Consider the following 22,387-nt stretch of genomic DNA (forward strand, 5'->3'; position numbering starts at 1 on the left):
TCAGTTTATGAACGCTAAGGTTCAAATCTGAGTAGGAAGCTACAACAGCTTTCCCAGCACAGGTGCTAGTGAGCAGACAAGTAGGGACTTGACTTTCCACTAGACCTCACTGTTGTTTGTACTGCAGTAGTGCATAGAGGTCCCAACTGAGCTAAAAGTACAAGGTCCTTGACAAACTTCATATGACAGCCCCTGGCCCAAATAGTTAATCTAAATAGACAAGACAGTCAAATTTGGGAGACAGGCTGCATTGTCCCCATCTGACCGATTGGGACCTAAGGCAGAGAAAGATTAAGTGATTTGTCCAGCATCACACAAGAAGCCCATGGCAGAGCTGAGGATTGGACCCCAGCTCTTCTGAGTCCCACTGCAGCACCGCAGCCACAAGACCATCCTTCCTCTTAGTAACTTGGGAAACATGAGCGAATACTAGGCTTGCAAAAGCCACAAAAGAAACAAATGTTACCATGACAGACCTAAAAATCCCAGCGTCAAACCTTGCAGCCAGGCAACAGATGGTGTCGGCTGCATACTAGGACAGACAATATCAGCTGGAAGCCAGCAAGGGCCTTTACCTCACCGGCAGAGAGTATGTGATTACATGCTTGGATCTGGACAGGCAGAGATACTGAACACATCATCGCGATTTACTCATTACATGTGAAACATGCTAGATCCTTATTGATTGAGGCGACAAAGGAGAAATCTATTCCCCAAGGAATAGAGAACTACCTCATTCTCCAGGTAGTAAAATCATTGTAGATGCCAGCCGAGGCCAAGTAACAGCCACCATACTGTAATCAACCCAGAGTAACTCATGTCTGCTATCACCCCAGGAAATGAGCCAGCTATACACAGGGCTGGATTTAAGTCCAGGTGACTAATTTAGGATCTGTAAAGTGCTTCAGAACGTGCTCTTAGTTCAAAGTTGGAAGTGTTGCCGCAGAGGGATTTTTAACAAAACTTGAACAAAGGGTCTGTGTCACCATGCAAATAAGATGATGTAATTTTAATACCTGTAAGCCTCTGAGCATGCCCATCGTGAACTAGATTGTTTGCAGAAGTTTGAGCAGACTCAAGCTGAGCTGAGTGCTGGTGTAGAGTGCTGAGCCTCCCCACCAACAAACCTGGCTCTTGAGTGTGTTAAGAGGTACAGGAGGGGAGAGATGTGCATGGAAGAGAGGGAGGGAGGAGGGGACAAAGGGTTGAAAAGAAGAGAGAAGAAGCCACAGGAGGAGACAAATACAGGAAGAGAGCTTTTGGAAGGGCAGCTATATAGATTGGTATTCAGCTGAACACCTGAACTGCACTCCATTATATTCCTCCAACCCCTCTGTAATGAAAATCAGGGCAGAAACTGACTGTGAGCATAATCCTCTGATCCAAGGAAGGGCTGTGCAAGGCCCTTGGACAGAGTGGAGCCATGTGGGGGCTGCATTCCCTGGCACCCACATGTCATTCCCTGCCCCCACCCCCAGGTTTCATCCTCTTAGCACAGGAGGACGGTTTGAGGGTGGCCTCTCATGTAGCTAGTGGATCCCCAACATCCACTGGCTAAATATCTCATGCTGCATCTGTTGAGCTTACTTAGCCCTGAGGCTACAGTAAGCAACCACAGAGCAGCTTCCAGTGCCACTTGTGGTCAAGGATGGGAGAATTGTCACCCACCTGGCGCTGCTAATGCCTGTGTGTGCAGGGAGCAGGGTTTCACTTTTGCTTGTCTCTAGCTGACGAACGTGTGTGGCATAAACTATGCATGATCAGGTGGCCCCATGCCCTGAAAATATCTTGCTGGTTTAGCCTGAGGATTTATTGACTAACCTGCTGAAAGTCTTTCTGAATACCCATCCCTCTGAATAGTCTCATTAAGGTGTTCTGCCTGCCTGCCTCCTGTGGGCTTGTTTTGGAGAACAGCTTTTCCCTTCCTTCCCCTCCAAGCTGTATTCAGCCGGGCACATTCTTTCACCTTTATCAATGCTGCATTTTGCATGTCCTTGTTAAGTTGCTAAATGGAATTTTTATTGCTGTGGACCATAGTTTAGCTTAATCCAGGGATGGGCAAACTTTTTGGCCCGAGGGGGTTGCAAAACTGTAAGAAGGGCTAGGTAGGGAAGGCTGTGCATCCCCAAACAGCCTTGCCCCCACCCCCTATCCACCCCCTCCCACTTCCCGCTCCCTGACTGCCCCTCTCAGAACTACCTACCCATCCAACCCCCACTTCTCCTTGTCCCCTAACCACCCCCTCCTGAGACCCCAACCCCCCTGCTCCCAGTCTCCTGACTGCTCTGATCCCTATCCACACCCCTGCTCCTTGACAGGCCCCCCCAGGACCCCACACCTATCCAACCCCCTCCCCTGTTCCCTGACCCCTATCCAGAGTCCCACCCCCTGACAGGCCCCCTGGTGCTTCCTGTCCCCTGAGACCCCCCCCCTGCTCGTTACGTTGCCACTCAGAGCAGCATGTCTGGCAGCCGCGCTGCCTGGCACCAGACACGCTGCCACATAGGGCGCTGTCCGTGTGGCTGCAGGGGAGGAGGGACATCAGGGGAGGGGCTGGGGGCTAGCCTCCTCAGCCGGGCAGGATGGTCCCATGGGCCATAGTTTGCCCACCTCTGGCTTAATCCTTAAACAGTTTCAAGTTTGATTCCATCTTTCTAGGCCCTCTTTGTGTCACTAGGATCATATATTAAGGAAGGGTATATTTTTCTGTCTCTGGCTTCCACTGAGTTGGTGAACATATTATACATAAAACCTAATCTTTTATTCTAGCTAGGTGAGCTAGTTACTTTTCTAAACAAGCCTGGAGCCTATTGGTTTGGCATACTGAAGTCATAGCTGGAAATCAGCGTAACATGTTAACGTGTTGCGTAGAAAACAGAGACCTTGCAGAGTAAATGGCATTAGAAATGTAAAGCCAAACTGGTAACTGCAATAGGATTTGTAGTTGTGTGGGAAAGAGTTTAGTGTTTTTACAAAATGTAACCTTAGATTATAAAAATAACAATTCTTCTTAAAATCAGAAAACTCCTACGATCGCTAATGGCTAAATCCCAGCAGTGAACTTGCTGAAGCCTAGTGGAATTAAGTATTGCGTGCGTGCGTACCTGTTTAGCATGTGAACTAGTCTAATGACCTCTTAAGTGACAGGGTTATTTTTGTCATCCCTACCTTTGGGACAAAAGAACATGGATGTCAGAAGTTTGCTAATGATAGCAACAATTAAATTTTATGCTGCATTAATTGTCAGGGAAAATAAAAGTAACAAAAGTAAACTCCCCATAAATCTCTTTTTAAGGCAGGTGGAGTTGCTTCATGAAGTAGAAGTTAGGAACATTGTGTGCCTGGATGGTTTACTACTTTGTCATATCTTAGTCCTGTTTGTACAGCAACAGAGCATAAACTCCTGCCTAGTAATGAGATTGTGTAAATGTCTGTTGTTCAGGAACTGCCCTTTTTAAATATGAACTTCCGTACAACATCCTCCCTACTGACTTGCTATAATAAAGCTAGGTCAGAGGCTAGGCTAGTGCCTATAAAGAGTTCAGTGAAGTGAGAGGCAAATTGTCTCTTTAGCCTTTCTTCACTGCTTAAAAAAAGTAAGTGTGCATGTGTATTTTTTTGTTACCACAGACTAACAAACATGTGTGAGCTAGCCTGAGGTAAAATAACAGTGAAGACCAGGCATTTTGGCCCAGATCCACTGAAGGTATGTCTACATTGCAATTAGATACCTGTCTGGCCTATGCCTGCTGGCTTGGGCTAAGGGATTGTTTAATTGCTGTATAGATGTTCAGGCTCTGGCTGCAGCCCAAGCTCTGTGACCCTCCCACCTTGGATGGAATGTCTGCACTGCAATTAAATAGCCCCTGAGCCAACTGGCACAGGCCAGCTGCTGTTTTGTAATTGCAGTGTAGACATACCCAAAGGGGGACTGTAGCGAGGTGATACTCACTGGCACGACACCTCCTGCTCGTTATCTTGGGAATTAGCTCAACTCCAGCTCCCAGGAATGCCTCCTTCTGGCCAGTCTTGCCTGCCTTAGGCCCTATGCCCCTCCCAGACCCCGGTGCCCCTTTCCTCAGGGTTCTGCCCCCAGCAGTACCCCCTTACTCTAGAAGGGGAACCCCCCCAACCCTCTAAACCCATCTTGCCTCAGTGGCTACTGCCAGTCGTCATCTAGCCCCCACTCACTGGGGCAGACCGAAGTCTGTAATGACCACTCATCACTAGCAAGGAGGTTAGGACCTGCTGCCTCTGCCTATCCCCGGGCTACACCTCTACAGCCCAGTATCTTCTTAAGCCTTCACCAAGTCCTGCAGCCTGGGAGTTACCAGTCTGGAGCTTCCCAGTTCCCTTTGCTCTTCCCCAGCACTGCTCCGCTTCAGGTACCTTACTCCCAGACAGGTAGGTCCTTCTCTCTCCACAGTGTGTGAGAGAGAGAAGCACCTGGCCTCCAGCCCTCTTATCAGGGCCAGCTGGACCCTGATGAGCTGGCTACACCTGTGGTAAGCTGCTCCCTCAGCTGCTCTCAATCCCTGTTCTCCAGGAGTGGGGCAACTATCCCACTACAGGGAATTACGTGGCAAGTCCTAGTTTTAGGCTCCACTGTGATCCCAACGTTCCTGCTGAACTCTGTATTTGCCTAAACCAGGGGTCAGCAACCTATGGCACGCGTGGCAAAGACGGCACATGAGCCAGTTTTTAATGGTACACTGGAGCCTGCCGGGACTCCAGCATGCCACTAAAAATCCTGCCTAGCCTGGCGCACTCTCCTCTGCCCTCTGCTCCCCCCGCGGGAGCAGGGAGCAGAAGCATAGCTGTGCACACGGGGTGGGCAAATGGCCCCACTCTCCCGGCACAGCAAGCCTTGGGGTCCGCGCTCTCGGGCCGGAGCTCTGGGCCAAGCGCAGCAAGCTGCCGGCCCCTCCCCCGCCTTCTCCCCTCCCCTGGAGCCCTCCCGCCATGCGCAGCATTCTGGGGGTTTGGGCTGCGTGCTCCCGCGGGGCAGCGTTTGGCTGTGCGGGGAGGCAGACACGCTCCCTGCTCAACTGGAGCCATGCCGCCACCACGCGCAGCGCTCTGAGGGCTGGGGCTGTGCTCTCTCGCGGGGCGGTGTGTCTGGCTCTGTGTGGAGCCTCAAGGTAAAGGGCCCAGGACTGGGGGGGTTGGATAAGGGGTGGGGGCAGTCAGGGGACAGGGAGCAGGGTGGATTGGATGGGGGGGTGGTGGATCCCAGGGGGTGGCTAGGGCAGGGGTCTCTGGAGGGTCAGTCAGGAAGCAGGGGGTTGGATGGGGCATGGGATAGTCCTGGAGTTTGTTGAGGGTAGGGGTGGATAGGTCAGGGCAGTCAGGGTGGGACCGGGCAAGGAGGTCCTGGGGACAGTTAGGTAGGGGGGTCTCTGTGAGGGGTGGTCAGGGACAAGGGAGTTGGGGGGTTGTATGAGTTGGAGTTCTGGGGTCCTGTCAGGAGGCAGGGGTGTGGAGAGAGTTGGGCAGCAGGGAGTGGGGGAGGGGTTTGGATGAGGTCAGGAGTTCTGGGGGTCCTGTCAGGGGGCAGGGGTAGGTTGGAATGGGCATGGGAATCCCGGGGGTCTGGCTGGATGGGGGTGTGGATAAGAGTCGGAGCAGTCAGGAAACAGGTAGGGGGTAGGGTCCAGTCGGGGACAAGGACAGGGGAGTTTAGATAGGGGGTGGGGTCTTGGGGGGCAGTTTGGTGGGCAGGAGTCCAGGAGGGGGTAGTTTAGGGGGAAAGAGCAGCGGGGTTGGGAATTCTAGGCGGGCAGTTCACCCAGCCCTCGTCCCCCTGAGCCCTGACCGACACCCACGCCTCTGCCTCAGCCCACACACCCCCCGGCCCCTGCCCTGAGCCCTGTACTTCCCTGCATAAACACCCAGCCCTCTGCTTGACTCCTTCATTCCCCTCCCCCCCCACAACCCTAGGCCTGACTCTGGCACCCCCACCCATACCTAGCCCCCCCTCTGCCCTGACTCCAGCCTGCCCCCAGCCCTCTGGGTCCTGGCTACCGGCCCCGCACAGCCCGCTGCTGGTCTGGGGTTCTGGCTGACGGACTCTTGCCAGCGGGGGTCCCGCCACAGGCCTTGCTCAGCCTGCTGCCGGCCTAGGTGAACAGAATCCCAGACCAGCAGTGGGCTGAGCGGGCCAGCGTAAGATCAATATTTTAATTTCATTTTAAATGAAGCTTCTTAAACATTTTGAAAACCTTGTTTATCTTACAACACTAGTTTAGTTATATATAGACTTACAGAGAGAGACCTTCTAAAAAACATTAAAATGTATTACTGGCACGTGAAACCTTAAATTAGAGTGAATAAATGAAGACTCAGCACACTGCTTCTGAAAGGTTGCTGACCCCTGGCTAAAAGTTAAGGGTAACAGATCCCTTGGTGCCTAGGTTTCTCCCCCCGACCTTTTGCACTGCTACCAAACTCTAGGTATCCAAATGCTGTCTCCTGCCTCTGCTTGAGTGGTAGAAAGGATTATGGAATCATAGAACTGCAGGACAGGAAGGGACCTGGAGAGGTCGTTTAGTCCCCTGCACTTATGGCAGGATTAACTATTATCTAGACCATCCCTGATGGGTTTTATCTAACCTGCTCTTAAAAATCTCCAACAATGGAAATTCCACAACCTCCTTAGGCAATTTATTCCAGTGCTCAACTACCCTGATAGTTAGGAAGTTTTTTCTAATGTCCAACCTAAACCGTTCTTGCTACAATTTAAGCCCATTTCTTCTTGTCCTATCCCCAGAGGTTAAGGAGAACAATTTTTCTCCCTTCTTCTTGTAACAATCTTTTATGCACTTGAAAACTGTTATGTCCCCCCGTCTTTGCTTCTCCAGAGTAAACAAACCCATTTTTTTCAATCTGTCCTCATAGGTCATGTTTTCTAGACTGTTAATCATTTTTGTTGGTCTTCTCTGGTCTTTTTCCAATTTGTCCACATGTTTCCTGAAATGTGGCACCCAGAACTGTACACAATACTCCAGCTGAGGCCTAATCAATGCAGAGTAGAGCGAAAGAATTACTTTTTGTGTCTTGCTTGCAACACTCCTGCTAATACATCCGAGAATGTTTGCTTTTTTTTTTTTTTTTTTTGCACAGACTCATATTTAGCTTGTGATCCACTATGACCCCTAGATCCCTTTCTGTAGTACTTCTTCCGAGGCAGTCATTTCCCATTTTGTATGTGTGCAACTGATTGCTCCTTCCTACATGGAGTACTTTGCATTTGTCCTTATTGAATTTCGTCCTGTTTACTTCAGACCATGTTTCCAGTTTGTCCAGATCATTTTGAATTTTAATCACATCCTACAAAGCACTTGTAACCCCTCCCAGCTTGGTATCGTCCAGACTAGACTAGAAGGTCTCCCACACCTCTGAAGAGTGTGCTCTAGTCTAATCATAAATCTGAGAGATTCTGATGTTGGCGTCCCTCCGTCTCTCCTCTTGAAGTTGTTCCAGTGGATATAAAGAGTCACAGGACCTGGGGGACTCGATTCTGGGTCTCCCGCCTTCCAGGTGGGTGCGCTAACCTCTGGTCTCTAGACTTGTTCTCCCTCTCTGGCCCTAATGACTCCACAATTATTTATATACAGTGGAACCATTTCAACAGTATGTCCACAATAGCACAAGTGGGACCATATGTAATTCTCCACTGGTGCAGCTTAGCCATTGGTGGAAGCTGTAGTGCAGACAGGGCTCGAGTGTCTTTGCCACTGTATTATCGAGCTCTGCTCAGAGGAAGTCTAGACTATGCTGTGGTAAAAATGCATGAAGGCCTCAGCTCCATCTATACTTCAATTTCTATCAACAGCGGTGAAAGCTAGCAGAGCATCAGTCATGAAACAAAGAAATCCCCCTCCAAGTTGATACAGTGGATTAAACCATGGGGAGGTGTACTTTTGAGAATGTGATACCTTAAGTATTATCAGTACCAAAGTACTATCAACGGAAGAGAATATTTGGCTTGTTGGTATAGGGCTGAATTCTCCTCACACAATGGGGTTGCACTATATAACTTAGAAGCGAATGTAACCCCTAATTACCAGGTTAATTCAGATTTTCCTTAGTTGTGACACTTGAGGGAAGGTTTTGTGGAGAAGCAGAGAACGAGGATTTCAGCTTCTATATTGACATGGCTGTGCTGGTACCACTGCCCTTAAATCAGGTCCTGTTTGTGCTCTGTTCTAGTGTTAATGATATGTATGGGAATGCTGGTAGGAATGTTAACCTGACCTGTATTCTAAAACTTGGTTTCAGAGGTGGGTATGGAAGGGAAGTGTTTTTCCATAGGAAATAATTTGTGTAGGAAGCTCAGCTAGGAACATTCTTAATATTTAATTATTTTGTGATGAAATCTGTATTTAATGCTCAGGTTGGAGGAGAACCAGCTAGTGTATGACTAGCCTTTTGAATGATGATTTTCAGGGAATCCATATTAAGTTCAATGGCTTCTTTCACTTGACACATATATTTTGAACCAAAACATTTTATGCCTTTTGGCTTCCATAATATTAAAATAACAGAGCCCTTCTTGGAGGCAGCATTTACTAAAGAGCTGAACCTCTGTTTCTAGCCGGTTTGAGGTCTGATCCATCGAACCTGACTTCATGTGTGGAATTTTGCCAGTTCAGGCCTCCATTTTGTATCCAGAATGTGAATATTTTGCCTGTTGGTAGGAAAGTACATGGTGCACAGTGACTTGTCGGTTTATCTGGTAAATAAAGACAGCCTAGAGGGAGTGGGGCCAACTTACGCCGAGTAAGCGCCTTTGTTTTATGTGAACAGCTAATGCTAAACACAAGGCTGGACAATAAATGCTGATGGGAGAACCTATAGCAAATATTCCACCAAGTGTCAAGCTGTCAGGTACCCTGAGCATTTGACTGAGAATAGGAAACTACTTAGTGCTAGTCTTGGCTCTGGCACTGGGTTACTTTGTGGCCTTGAGCAAGTCACTTAACCTTTCTGTCGCTGTTCCCCATATGTGGAATGAGGCTGGAAAGACCCATCTACCTGTAGAGAAGTGTGTGGTCTCTCAAATAATAAAGTAGGCTTTGTGTGGTGATTAATTGGGTTAATATTTGCACAGTAAAGCTCTAAGTACAAGAGGGGTCTGAGAGGAGCTAAATCCATTGAGGCAATGAGATGTGTAAAATCATGCTACCAATGAAAGTTAGACCAAAACGGAGCCATCTTCGATGGACCAAATACTTCCATTTGGCTTTGTCAAAAATCTGTTTTTGTAACGAAATAACAGCAGTGGGAACAGCCTGGGCTTACGCTAGTGTAACACCATGGGTTTTGTTGGGATAAACTTGACTTATACCAGTGTAAATGGTATCTGAATTGGCCCCTGTGAGTATTTTGTTCTTATTGTGTAAGAATTTGGATTATGCAGAGCCAGTGCCTTTGCGTAAACACTTGATAGGTTCCGTAGGACACTTAAACTGAGGCTTCTCACACTCGAATAGAATTCCCCTTAACAGAAAGATCATCTTGGCTCATCTCCCCTTCCGTTTATGGTCATATCCTCATCTCCCTCCCATGTGCAATCACTTGTCTGTATCTTCTAGTAAACTACTGAATTTTCTGTAAATAAACCTTGGGGCTTTTTTTGGTCTGGTTGGAATTCCAGAAATGTCTGGGACCTCACTTTCCTCAATCATGCAAAGCACTAAGCATGTGCTTAACTTTAAGTGCTTTAAGTTCCAGTGAAGGAAGTGGAGTTACTCACATTCTTAAAGTCAAGCACATGCTTATGTAGCTTTATGAAATCTGTTCAAGACGTACGGCATTTTCTGTTTCAGTGAACTACATTTCTCTGAAATTGCCATGTGAATATATGTACATTCCTGATCAAGAGAATACTCAATGGAATATTTCCTTGGTATGAACACAAGACATCCCATGGCATTGTGTGCTGGGATTATTGGTTTACAGACAGTGTCCTCTCAGTCCAGCAGTCTGTTTTGCCACAAAATATAGTTCTCCTTGGAAGTAAAAATGGTGGATTTTGCAAAATGTGGGCTGAGATTTATATATATTTCTAGCACCTAGTAATTAATCTGTAGCTACATGTGGTTTCCTTTTCTCCTTTAGCCAGTTGTTGGATTCAAGGGTCAGAGCCTGCTTGTGGAACTCCCATTGACATCTGTGGGAGTGGTGTGCAAACACTGAAGATAGAATATGGCCTCTCTACTCTCTTTTCCAGACAGCACAATAAGCTTGGACTATCCCAGCACTCCAGTGACATTGCCTACGCTGCCGTTGCCAACCTGCAATGCTGCTATTCCCAAGAGGAACCCTGTTCTAATGCAATATCTTTCCATTAGTTCTGCTGTCATAAATCTATTGCTATTTACAGATTTGGATCCAGAAATGTAGCATTTTTCCTTTACCAGTGGCAGCTGCTTGGGGGCAGATGTATCTGCTATGCAGTCTTTTGGCGGATCAGTGCTAAAATGACCTTGGTTAAGCTAGAAAATCTGAACCAATCACCATTTCAGATTGCCTTGTTATGGGATGATCTGCATTCTTCACTAAAGGGGGTGGGTAGGGGACAGCAAGATCAACTGGAAAAACCAGATATTGTGTATCTACTTCCTTCATTTATTGTATTGATAGTGTTCTGCCCTTGTTCAGGCACTAGTTTACTACACAAGAGTGGGTTATACACAAAAGGTTCATTGCACTGTCCAGGTTCTGGTATCTGATGTCCAGGTGTCTTACCAGGTCCAGACAGTAGCATCAGCATATATGACTATCAGCAGGTTTCTTAATATGGAAGAAACCAATACTTGGATTTGAATCCCTCACAGTGATAGAAAACCATCACTGCTGGTCCTGCACGAACAAGCGTCAGAGCTAATTTCTGTATGTTGGAAAGCCACAATCAAGCCGAATCTTGTGATCTCCGGGCACCCAAAAATCCTATTGAAGCTTGTAATAAGGAAAGCAAGATCAGGTCCAGATTATTATCCCTGGCATTCTAGTAGAGCGCAGAGGCCCTATTGTGCTAGGTACTGTGCAAACATATAGTAAGAGAGTTCAATATTTAGACCAAGTGGACAAGACAGATAAAGGATTAAGAGCTATTGTCCCCATTTTATGTGGTGAATGAGAGCACACAGATTAAGTGACTTTCCCAGAGTCTAACAAGAAGTCTGTGGCAGAGCTGGGAAATGAGCCTAAATCTCCTAATGCCCACTCCAGGGCATTAACCACAGGACCATCTTCCTCTCAAATTTCTGCCCTGTGTTAATGCCCACTCATTAATGGGACAAATGAGTTATGTTGCCAAGAATGACCCTTCCCTGATCAGTCTTATGCTTTATTAGCAACATGAATGCCAGCATGACTCTCTCATTGCTACAACATGTTAAACACCTTGGAAATGTTTCCTTAAACTCTAGGTCAGTCTTATGAAATCCGTCTACTTGAGAATAGGAAATTGGGAGAGTTTCAAGATTTAAACACAAAATATGTAAAGGTAAGGAGAAATATAGATTTCTTTTCTTCCTGCTACTACATACAGACACAAATCAAGGCCCTGACCGTGCTTATCATGGAGGACAATGGGAGATATTTTGCCATTGACTTTAATGGGAGCAGGACTGAAGGCCTAATTCCTGAGTTGGTTAGAGCTGCATGTGCAGTTTTGCTTTGCAGGGGTTCATCTAAACCTTTGCTTTGGTTACAATCGTGCCCTAAGAGTTTCACTCTGAGTTTTGGGTTCAGATGAATCCCAAAATTCAAAGCTAAACTGGGCTGAAACCATTGAGCATCACTTCATCTACTGGCTTAACCCATGCAAAGCTATAAACCAACCCCAGGTTCAACGCACCTAGGCTCAGATACGTGTTCATAAGAAGGACTCCAGCTTTTCACATAGCTTTCTCACACAGATCTTACACAGCTCAAGTTTACACTAGTGGTGGACTCAACCCACAACGTACATCCCGAGTTCTGGGTTGTTTGACTCTGGGGTTTGGATTTTACAAATACAGGGATTTTGCAAAATTTGGATCCAGATCTTGGTTCTGGTTTCAAGCCCTCCTTGCCCAAATTCTTGTGGTTGTGATCCAGGGATTTTCATTAGAGAAGGACCATTTGCAAAATTTGGATCCAGATCTGGATTAAGACCATCTCCAAAGTTCAAGCATATTTGAATTCCATGTTTTTATTCAGCCCACTACAGGAAGGATTTATAAAATGTGGCTCTGGGTTCAGATTTTCACACACACTCTCTTGCTAGGAGACCAAGCAAGTGCTTGGATCTAGGTTTTGGTTTGGGCGTTTCTCTAATTTATATGCAAAATTAATCTCTCACTTCCATTCTGATTGGATGGCAACAGCAAGACAATGGACTTCCTTTGGAAACTGGGAGGTGAGGGATAATTAGCTTGTGGTAGTGCAGCACTTTGCATATGCAAAGCAATACATTAGTACAAAGTCTCTTTGGCTTTGCCTGCATTGGGCATTTGCCCTGGTTCTGGCCGTTTGGTCTCTGGCCATTGATGTAACTGCACCAGTCCAAGCCTGAAGTGAAAGGGGAGCAAGCTCTGCTGGTGCAAACAGAGGCTTTCCTAGTCTAGACTGGATGAGGTGCACTGGAGCAAACCCTACATCAGTGGCTTGGCCATCGATTGCTGAAATCAAGGCAAATTCCCACTGACAAGGCCTCTGAAGCTCAAAGAGAGCATTGCCTTGATGAACCATCTCTCAATGGAATTTGACCTAAATGGAGATGGGTGGCTTTCATTGAGACACTCTGATCTCCTCCTTGATGGGAGCTGGACACATGGAGGAGGAACAGATCAGACACTGAGAAACCAAAATCATCTCCAGAAAAGGGCTTCTGGCTCCCCTAATTCATCTTGCCCTCCTCTCTTAACAGAGCATCCTTCGGGTGGTTTTCCATGATCGGCGTCTGCAATACACAGAACACCAGCAGCTGGAGGGCTGGAGATGGAGCCGGCCTGGGGACCGCATCCTTGATATAGGTGAGATTATTTCATTATGGTTCCCATAAAGTGTTTTGGAGCTGGCTGTGAGCTGAGTGAAGGATTTTTCAGAGTTTGCTTTTTTAGAAAAATTGTAATGGTGTGTGCATGTGCAGGGAGGGGTGAAAGAAACCACAGCTGCATTGGTTTAAACTGGATACCTCATTGGTTGTCTTGGCTTTTCAAATGAGTCTGGTAACTGTATGAAAACTTGGTTTGATGTCTTCAATTTAATATTTTTAAAATTTTAGGGGTTTTCTTCTACAGATATCCCACTGTCAGTCGGTATCTTGGATCCCAGGGCCAGCCCAACCCAGCTAAACACTGTTGAATTTCTGTGGGATCCATCCAAAAGAGCATCTGCATTCATTCAGGTAAGGAATGAATGGATTTGCGGGCAGTAAATGGAATGGTATGATGCAATAAGGATACACAGAGACTGAAAAAGTATCTGAGGTGTGGGAAAGAAATATACTAAGGAAAATACCCGTGCTCCATCGATGAGTGTGTGCATTGATGTCCTATTTATAGGATACTCACGTGTGCCAATTTAGCTTATGGGGGTGGGGCTGTATCTTCTATTGTTAACACATAGCACAGGCCCTGTTGTAGGTAGAATGATCCTGTATGTCTCTTTAAATATCCACTCTCCTCTTAAAAATGGGTTTCATTTATTGGGGCAGGGGGAAGGCCATAAACTCTAGTTCTGCAAACACCGCAAATGGCTCAGTGTCTGCAAAATCTCAGACTTCGTGGGGCTTTCCCACCCTTAATATTAAGTATTTTTTTTTTTAAATCTGTATGTATGCAACACAAGGCTAAAGCCTGCTTTTCTATATGTTCAGTTTTTCTCTAGGCTGCTTGTCCTGTCGCTCTTCTGAACTCTGTTTTGTTCTGAACTCTTTCTACGTTTCCTCCAGAAAATAGAGATGTGCTAGAACTAAACTTGAAACCCCCACTTGCATATACCCCTGAACTTGGGGGCTTGAAATTCAGATCTTTTGCAACATTGAGCCATCTCTAGTTTTAATGACAGTTTCTGTTTTTCCAGGTACATTGTATCAGCACAGAATTTACACCAAGGAAACATGGTGGAGAGAAAGGGGTGCCCTTCAGGATACAAATCGACACATTTAAACAGAATGAGAATGGCGAATATACAGAACACTTGCATTCTGCAAGCTGCCAAATCAAAGTGTTCAAGGTATGGGCTAGTTCGGTTTTTCCCAAATTCTCTCTGGAGTTTGAGACCCGGGTAATGTTGCTCTTGCTGCGTACAAGGTTTAAAAAATGTTTGTTAGTATTTCAAGCATTACAATTAAAGCAAAAGAATAAAGGTATTAAACAGGTGGTGCTCATACTGTTATCAGTAGTACCCGTTATGGAAAAGGCACAACATCCTAGCACATCTAGCAACAGAGATCTCAAAGTGCACTGCACAGCTAGCTACATTCAGTGGACCAGCTTCATGCACTCAGACTGAGGTCTGCCCAGATCTCAGTCCTCTCTGTTATCTGGATTTTTAAACAATCAGCTCTGCTTGGAGGGGATAACAGCTCCTTGGGAAGGCACCAACGCACAGAATAGAGCTCTCATATCAGAGTCTCTTCAACCGTAAAAGAGATTGCTCATTGAGTCACCAATAGTGGGAAAGAGTTAGCCATAGAGATGGTGCGTCTATTCTATCTGTTCCAGTCCTGGCACTTGGTAACTTCTGTCACTGCCTGTTAAGATACCGAAGCCAACCTTTGCTCTATTACATTTTGTATAAATCCAGAGTATTTTCAGTGGCATGATCTGGATTTACACCCATAGAGCTGAGAGCAGAATCTGGCTCCTTTTTTTGTTTAGTTCGTTTTTAGTTAGCTGTTCCTGAGTAACGGAGGAGAATAATGACTCCCTAGACTTCTCTCAGATAAGACCTCGAGAAAGGCCTTAAATGTTGCAAGTAGTTCTCCTCTATGCCATACAATGGAGAGAAAGATGGGCAGTCAAGTTCTCGGTCTCTGTTCATGTTTGAAGCTTTTTGGGAAACCTGGAATGAGCAGGTACTCTAATCCATTTCAGGCCTGGTAACCAGGGTTTTGGTTAGATCCGAATCTAAACTTCTCCATAGACTGGTGGGGGGCATGGGGACTGGATATGATAATCCACTCCGACACCTCTAGTTTTCATAACATCCACAATCCCTGGAGAAATAACACAGATGTTCATTGAAGCGTGTTCCTCCATCAGAGATTCAGGCTCTAAAATAGTATCCAATCCTGTGAACGCATACAGCTTGTGTAGCACTCGGCATATTTAGGAAATGCTACAGACATGGCAATATTAACAAAGGATGTTGTAGATACAGTAGAGGGTTTTTCTATGAACTGCTGCTTGGAAAACAGAGGCCCTTGTTCTGCCCTTGTTCTCTGTGCTTATAGCCTAAGGGAGCTGACAGAAAGCAGAAAACAGACAGAGAAAAAATGGAGAAGAAGACTGCCCAAGAGAAGGAGAAATACCAGCCCTCCTATGATACGACCATTCTCACAGAGGTAAGATGCTTCAGTAACGTACAGCACGCTGGTTTAATATGTCGGGCCACACACTTAAAATGACAAAAGGAATGACTTCTGCACTGGATTGAATTAGTTTGTGGAGATCCATTCGGCAAGGTCTCATTGAGACGGAGAGCTTAATGAAACTCTATAAAAGGGATTAGACTTTTCATAAAAAGCGATATTAGAAGGAACTAAAGTTTATAAGGAATATTGGACCCATATGCTTCAGAGCATAAACCAGCCATTAACTGGGTTAAGGAACAATTGTCTTTCACCTCCCACCATCCCTGAACTGTCCCCTCCAAATAAGTGTCCTATACATGTGGCTTATGCTTTCCTCTGAACCATCTGGTACTAGGTGGAGTCAAAGACAGGATGCTGGAATAGATCGTCTGATCCACTTGGCAATTTCCTTTCCTTCATGGATGTCCTTTAGAACAAGCCATTATAGTGAGCTTGGTCTTTGCTAGCTTCACTCTACAATGGGCTCATGTTCGAAGAATGTTTCGTCTGTGATATGGGTCATATGAGATCTATTTTTTCTTTTTTAACATCATGATTACACTGTGCTCTAAAGCTTGTGCATAACCCGTATTGGGCTGCAGAAGCACCAGCCAAGGGCACCTTTATAATCTGTTTAGGAGTCAGGTACCACCTTCCTTATGGGAATGTTCTACAGACTGGCATTTTAATCCTGGAACTGCCACTGATGGGAAGATCTAGTTTTTTATTTAAACAGTGTCTCACTGGAATGCCTTAAGATGATTTGATTTTCTTTTTGCTTGTTTTAAATAAGCTCTCCCCATTCCCTAAGAGAACAGTTTTTGGTCTATAGTTACCTGGAATGATCAGACACCATATAGTTTGTCTTATAATCGAATAGCCTTTGCTAGCAAGACCCTGCTCTGCAAAGAGACCTAATCTTACAGCTTGGGCAGATACAGAGCTCTTGCTGTTAGTACTAGTGCCCTTTTAACACGTTGAATCAGGAAATCCTCTAGCCCTGGTTGCCAACGAGTTAAATATTTGCTTAAAGCTGTATTTGTGGAAGTGAATGCCACAGATCGTCCCCTGCTTTATCACTGCAAACAGGGACACTGCATAGTATAATCATGGGCTCGTAACAGGTTGACTACAGGGCCATATTCCTTTTGTTGTTCTGGATTTACATCATGGTAACCAGCTCCATTGGCTTCAGTAGAGTTACTTTGGATTTACACCAGCGCAACTGAGTGTGGAATCAGGCCTATGTTTGCAGTGGTTTTTGGTAGCCTTTTGTGTGTCTGCTTTAGGTTTTCCTATGGCCTGTATTTATAAACTTGACTTCCTTTGATACTTCTGCATGGACCAGGCCAAATTCTGCTCTCACGCTGGTATAAACCTGAGGTAACTCCACAGATGTGCCTGTGGCTTATCTAATTAGTCATTCTAGTCTGGAGTTACTTGGGATTTATAACTGAGACCAGAAACTGGCAGCTGGGATATTTCTGTATTGTGGGTCAAATCCTGCCTTCAATGAGAATTGGTATATTGGTGTTGCCCAGATGTAAGGAAGAGCACAGTTCAGCTCAGTGTTGGTTTGAGACAGGCTTTCTGAAAAGGAATATATGGAGAAAGCACAACTAGAACCAATTTGGTACCACCTCAGTCCTCTTGCAATGCAGAGTACAGATCCCTGGGCCTGCTCCTCCTTTCAACAGGGGTCATTTACTGACCATAATGGAGTGACAGTGCCCCCTATTTCCAATTGGATGAAAGCCTGCTTTGCTCAGTGTCCCCATTGGGTTTGTTTTTACAGTGTTCTCCATGGCCAGATTTGCCTTATCAAGTGAACAATGCTCCGTCTCCAAGCTACAACAGTTCTCCAAACAGCTTCAGCCTTGGAGATGGGTATGTAATAAATGCTTTCTCTTCTCACTTGATGTGTAGCGTGTGTGCATGAATTGGTTTGATACCGTATAATAGATCAAGAACCAGCTTAGCCTGGCACTTGAGCTGGAGCTCAGTGCTTATTCCAGCTTTAAAGTCCACTCTTCCCACAAGAATTCCTGGAAGGAACGGGCTGCATTTCCCACCTCCTTGCAGTTTAATGGTCTGATTACACATTCCTGATCTGTGTGCTGTATTGGGCAGGGGAAAGGAATAATATTTTACACTGAGACACTGTGGGATGGTCAGTGAAAGTTCTGCTCTGTACATCAGTAAGGGCAGTGTTGGGTCTTAAGTGTTTGTAACGGATATCTAGTGTTCTCATTTTAAATTTAATGTATGTAAACAGGCCTGATATCATCTCACTTTGCACTGACAGACTTGGCCTGTGAGGCAGGGGAAAATATTCAGATTGCAAAAATAGACACTAGCTTGCTAGCTGATAACTCTTCTGAATGCCCGCTTCTATTCAAAGGTAAATAATTAGCTCTATAGGCAAATCTTTAGCATTTTTTTAAGGCCCAGTCCACCCTGGAGGATAAAACGTGTTTACTTGAAACATGGTTTAAACCAGTTTGGGCTAACACTGTTCAAATACAGTTTGCCCTGTTTAAAATAATAACACCAGGGTCAAATCATGGGGTCCTTCTTTACTCCATTTTTGTGCAGGCAAACTCCTGTGAACATCTCTGGGAGTTTCATGGCTTGGCCCAGGGATGGTAAAATGTTTGTGCCCAGCCTGCATTGGCAGGTCAGACCCTCTTAGCATGAATGGTTTGAGGATAGACACTTGCCCAGCTGAAAAGTTTGAACTCAATGTGGTAAGCACAGTTTTCCTGCGAGTATGTGGGAGACCTGAAAGTGCACTCACAGTTGCTGTGGTGTGTTTTGGTTCAGGACAGAGCTTAAGGGGCCTGATCACGCCCTCCATTGCACCTCTGCAAACTCCAGTGAAGCCAATGGGAGTGCATGTGTGCAACTGATGATATGTCCAGGGTCAAGGTTAGCTTTATTCTGTAAATGTGACAGTGATGAGTAAACATGATTGCTTTCTGCAACCTGCTGAAGATTAATTCCATGGTAGTAGGATTATTAAATCTGATGGACTTCTCTTCCCTTCACTTTCCTTCACCACTTTTCCTTGGCGCACATTCCTCTCAAGGAGTTAATGCAAGATCTTGGGGAGAGGGATTAGAAGGCATTAACTTTTTCTCCCACAAAGTCTGCTTGCTTTCCATCCAGATGGATTTGTAAAGCAACACAAAGGGACAATGTCAATGGAAGTTTACTTGCAGAATTTTGCCCAGACTGATTTAAAAAATAACTGATCCAATCAGGGGAAAAAATGTCAACTTGACATAAAATTCTTGACAGTCAAGACAAGGGGTTGAGGGGGGTGGGGAAAGACAACCAACAATTTTCATTGTCAATTTTAAAATAACATTTTTTTTCTCTCCCTGCTTTATACAATTTTTTAGCAACAGTTCTCCAACCCACCAAGTGGAGCTCCTGCCTCCCAGCAACGATGTAAGTATTTGGGATCATGTTAATGTGGTGCTTTTCCTTTTTTTAGGACACTGCTGAACAGTTCATTTCAAGACCCTCTTATTCTTTTTGCAATGTAGCACCTCCTTCCCTCTGCTTCCATTCAAGATGTCCAGCAGTGGCTTCATCGTAATAGGTTTTCTCCATTCTGTAGACTCTTCTCAAGTTTCTCGGGTGAGTTTAAGTGGTCCGTGTTTTTGGTTCTTTTTTTCTTCCTGGTACACGTGTGGATCATTCTTTGGAGGTTGGTAGCATTTGTCAAAGAAAATGGTGAGCTGGGGTTTGGAGGAACCTCTTAAAGATTGGTAAGGATTTCCAAAACTGGATGCCTAAAGTTAAGTTCCTAAGTCCCTATATAATCTTAATAGGAGCTGCTTAAAAAATCAGCTCTTGTGTGAACTGGGCCACTCATTTTGGTGCCAAAATATGGGCTTTGAAGTCTAATTTTGGGCAACTTGGTTTTGAAAATCTTGGTCACTGAAATTCTACTCTCTCTCATTGGTGCATGAAATGTATGTGGGTTGTTCCAATTAAGCTAACTTTCATCATGCTTTTGAGGAAGGAACTGACCGTGAATATCTTAAAGGTACATACTAGGAGATGACACACTTTTCAGCATTTTGAAGGCTGAGCTTATTGGACACATCGGGACTCCTTGCATCCCTCTGTCTCCCCACCTAGAAGCTCCCTGTGTGGCAACCTCCCAACTCTTGTTTCAGGGTCTCTCTGCAACTTCTCTCCCCATCTCCCTTCCTCCCCACCGACAGGGGTTCTGTGTGCCTCCCATTTTCTCTCTCTCATATCAGGGTCACCCACTTCTCTCCCCCACACCCCTTATACTAGCAGCTCTGTGTGCACCTCTATTCGAACCTTACCTCCAATATGAGGGGCTCTGTGTGCCTCCCATGCAATCCTCCATTCTCTCCCCATGTGCCACTGCCTGTGTGTACACCCCATTTCTCCCCTTCTCCACCATTGCTAATCTGGGAGATAAAACCATTCAGTTTGTCAAGGTGTCAGAGTCAAACTCTATTAGGAAGCTGGGGAGAGATTGGGAATTGTTATGCTGGATGGTATTAATGGGTGCCATCAACCCAATGTTTGATCTAGAGCCAATTGCAGAGGTGCTTGAAGTTATGGCTGTGGTAATCAGAAGGCAGGGGCTCCATGTGTCCCCCATTTTCCCCAAAATCCATAGGGGAAATCCAATATCCATTGTTGCCTAGTACTTTCTCCAGGGAGACAAAGTGGGTGAGGTGTAATCTCTCTTATTGGACCAACTTTGGTTGGTGAGAGAGACAAGTTGTCTCTCTCACCAACGAAGTTGGTCCTATAAGAGAGATTACACCTCACCCACCTTTTCTTTCCAATATCCTGGGACTGACATGGCCCCAACAACGCATGTTCTCTGAAACATTGAAATTAGTCAGATGAGACATTCAAAAGTTATGTTGCAGACAGAGAAACAGAAATGTCATCAAGTTGAGTTTAAGGCCTCTACAATCTTGGTCAACAAGACATTTTAAAACGTCCCCGTGCAGCAGGAAAGTGAGGTCTTCTACTCATGACCAGCCCTAGCCATCTAGGGCAGCAAGGGTTGCATGGCCAATTTTTGTTTTGTGTTACTCCATTAAAAGTGCATTGATGTGTGTAGTCAAGAGTAGATTTTGGTCCACTGACCAGGAACTCAGTCTAGCTTGTACATGTGGCAGTTAAAAGCACTTCCTCTGGACCACTGCTCATTATTCGCCATTCTGTGGACTAGCAGAAAAACTTTTGTGAAGGGATCGATTGCAGTGCACACCCTGGGAATGTTACTGTTCATCCAGCATCTCTTAACAGGTCCAGCTGTACATGTTTCTGATTATTTGGAAGCTCTTTTGTTTTGTTTAACCTCTAAAAATAACCTTGAAATGTCTAGGTGCTGACTTACTGAAGATGTCCAAAGAAGATTTTGTTCAGATCTGTGGGCCTGCTGATGGAATTCGGCTCTTTAATGCAATCAAAGGAAGGTTTGTACCTATCTCTTCCAGATACTACTATTGCAGCACTCATTGGTGCTTCCAGTGTTAATTCAGCGTCTCTGGTTGCAGTGCCTCTGTAAAGTCCTTGAAGTGGGTCTCCTTCAAGTCTGGGTGGCTCAGGGGGTTGGCAGTGGGCTATTCACTCTGAGGTATGAGTTTGAATACTGCCTAGGTCAGAGATGAGTGAAAAGTCATTAGCATAATGTGGTTCTTCAGTGGTCTGTTTGGAATCAGTTAGTGGTCTCAGTGTGCTTCCCAGCAGAGACATGTTGACATCCCATCTGGTACCTGTGTTGCCTGTATCAGCAGAAACCAAGGTTTAATGGACTAAAAAGACTGAGCCCACAAATGCCTCCTAACCCTCATCAGGAGGCATTGGCTACACTTGCTAACCAGCTGGGCTGGGTTCAAATCAGTGAGGGCTTTAGCCGTCTGTGTACTAAGGGCCTCTTGTGTGGCACTGAGCACCCTCAATCTTATTTGCTTCATAGGAGTCAAGGCTGCTCAGCATCAATTCCATCATCTCCCAGGGTTGGGAAACTTCTGTTACCAAATCTCCTGGTGCATCTCCTCTCCCGCAAAGCTAGTGTCAAGATTCCCCTTAACTGCTTATTTATGGTCTACCCCAGATGTGGGCAAACTACGGCCCGCGGGCCACATCCAGCCCATGGGACTGTCCTGCCCGGCCCCCAAGCTCCCAGCCAGGGAGCCTAGTCCCCGGCCCCTCCCCCACTGTCCCCCCTCCCCTGCAGCCAGTCTGCGCTGTGGCCCACCGCTTCCATTGGGCAGAGTGGGGAGCACAGCTGGCTTTGGCCGGGTGTTGTGGCTGTGAGCTCCTGCTGCTGGTAAGGGGGCAGGGAGTGTAGGGGGGGTTGGATAAGGGAGCAGAGAATCCTGGGGGACAGTCATGGAGGAGGGGGCTGTTGGAGGGGTGGAGGTTCGGGGGCAGTGGTCAGGGGATGGGGAACGGGGGGTTTGGGAGTCAGAGTCTCAGAGGGGCCTGTTGAGGGGGTGGGGTTGTGGCTATGGGTTGGGAGGGTAGTCAGGGGATAGGGATCAGGGGGGCTGGATAAGGGGGTGGGATCCCAGGGGACAGTTAGGGGTGGGGGGAGTCCTGAGAGGGGCAGGTCAGGGGACGAGGAGCAGAGGGTGGTTGGATAGGGGGTGGGAGTCCCGGGGGGGGCGTTCAGGGGGTGAGGGTGTGGATAGGGGTTGGGGCAGTCAGGGGACAGGGAGCAGGGGGGTGGAAAAGGGGTGGAGGTCCTGGGAGGGGGTGGTTAGGAGACAAGGAGCAGGGGGCATGGTTGGATGGGTTGGGGAT

At 46.2% G+C, this 22,387-nt stretch overlaps 1 protein-coding gene across 2 annotated transcripts in view; it reads left to right on the plus strand.

Moving 5' to 3' along the window:
- The window catches only part of TFCP2L1 (transcription factor CP2 like 1), a 48,100-nt gene that overhangs the window by 16,506 nt on the left and 9,207 nt on the right, over window positions 1-22,387 (plus strand). Inside the window, exons 3-11 of one of the 2 annotated variants that reach the window (XM_032763644.2) lie at window positions 11,436-11,512; window positions 12,920-13,025; window positions 13,293-13,399; window positions 14,077-14,229; window positions 15,452-15,562; window positions 17,367-17,458; window positions 18,976-19,024; window positions 19,123-19,216; window positions 20,964-21,054. In XM_032763644.2, the coding sequence (XP_032619535.1) occupies window positions 11,436-11,512; window positions 12,920-13,025; window positions 13,293-13,399; window positions 14,077-14,229; window positions 15,452-15,562; window positions 17,367-17,458; window positions 18,976-19,024; window positions 19,123-19,216; window positions 20,964-21,054 (880 nt within the window). The remainder of the gene's footprint in view (window positions 1-11,435; window positions 11,513-12,919; window positions 13,026-13,292; window positions 13,400-14,076; window positions 14,230-15,451; window positions 15,563-17,366; window positions 17,459-18,975; window positions 19,025-19,122; window positions 19,217-20,963; window positions 21,055-22,387) is intronic. The other variant, XM_032763645.2, reaches the window with a different exon arrangement.

Source organism: Chelonoidis abingdonii, chromosome 10, assembly GCF_003597395.2.
Source record: "Chelonoidis abingdonii isolate Lonesome George chromosome 10, CheloAbing_2.0, whole genome shotgun sequence".
In the NCBI taxonomy this organism is placed as follows: Eukaryota; Metazoa; Chordata; order Testudines; family Testudinidae; genus Chelonoidis; species Chelonoidis abingdonii.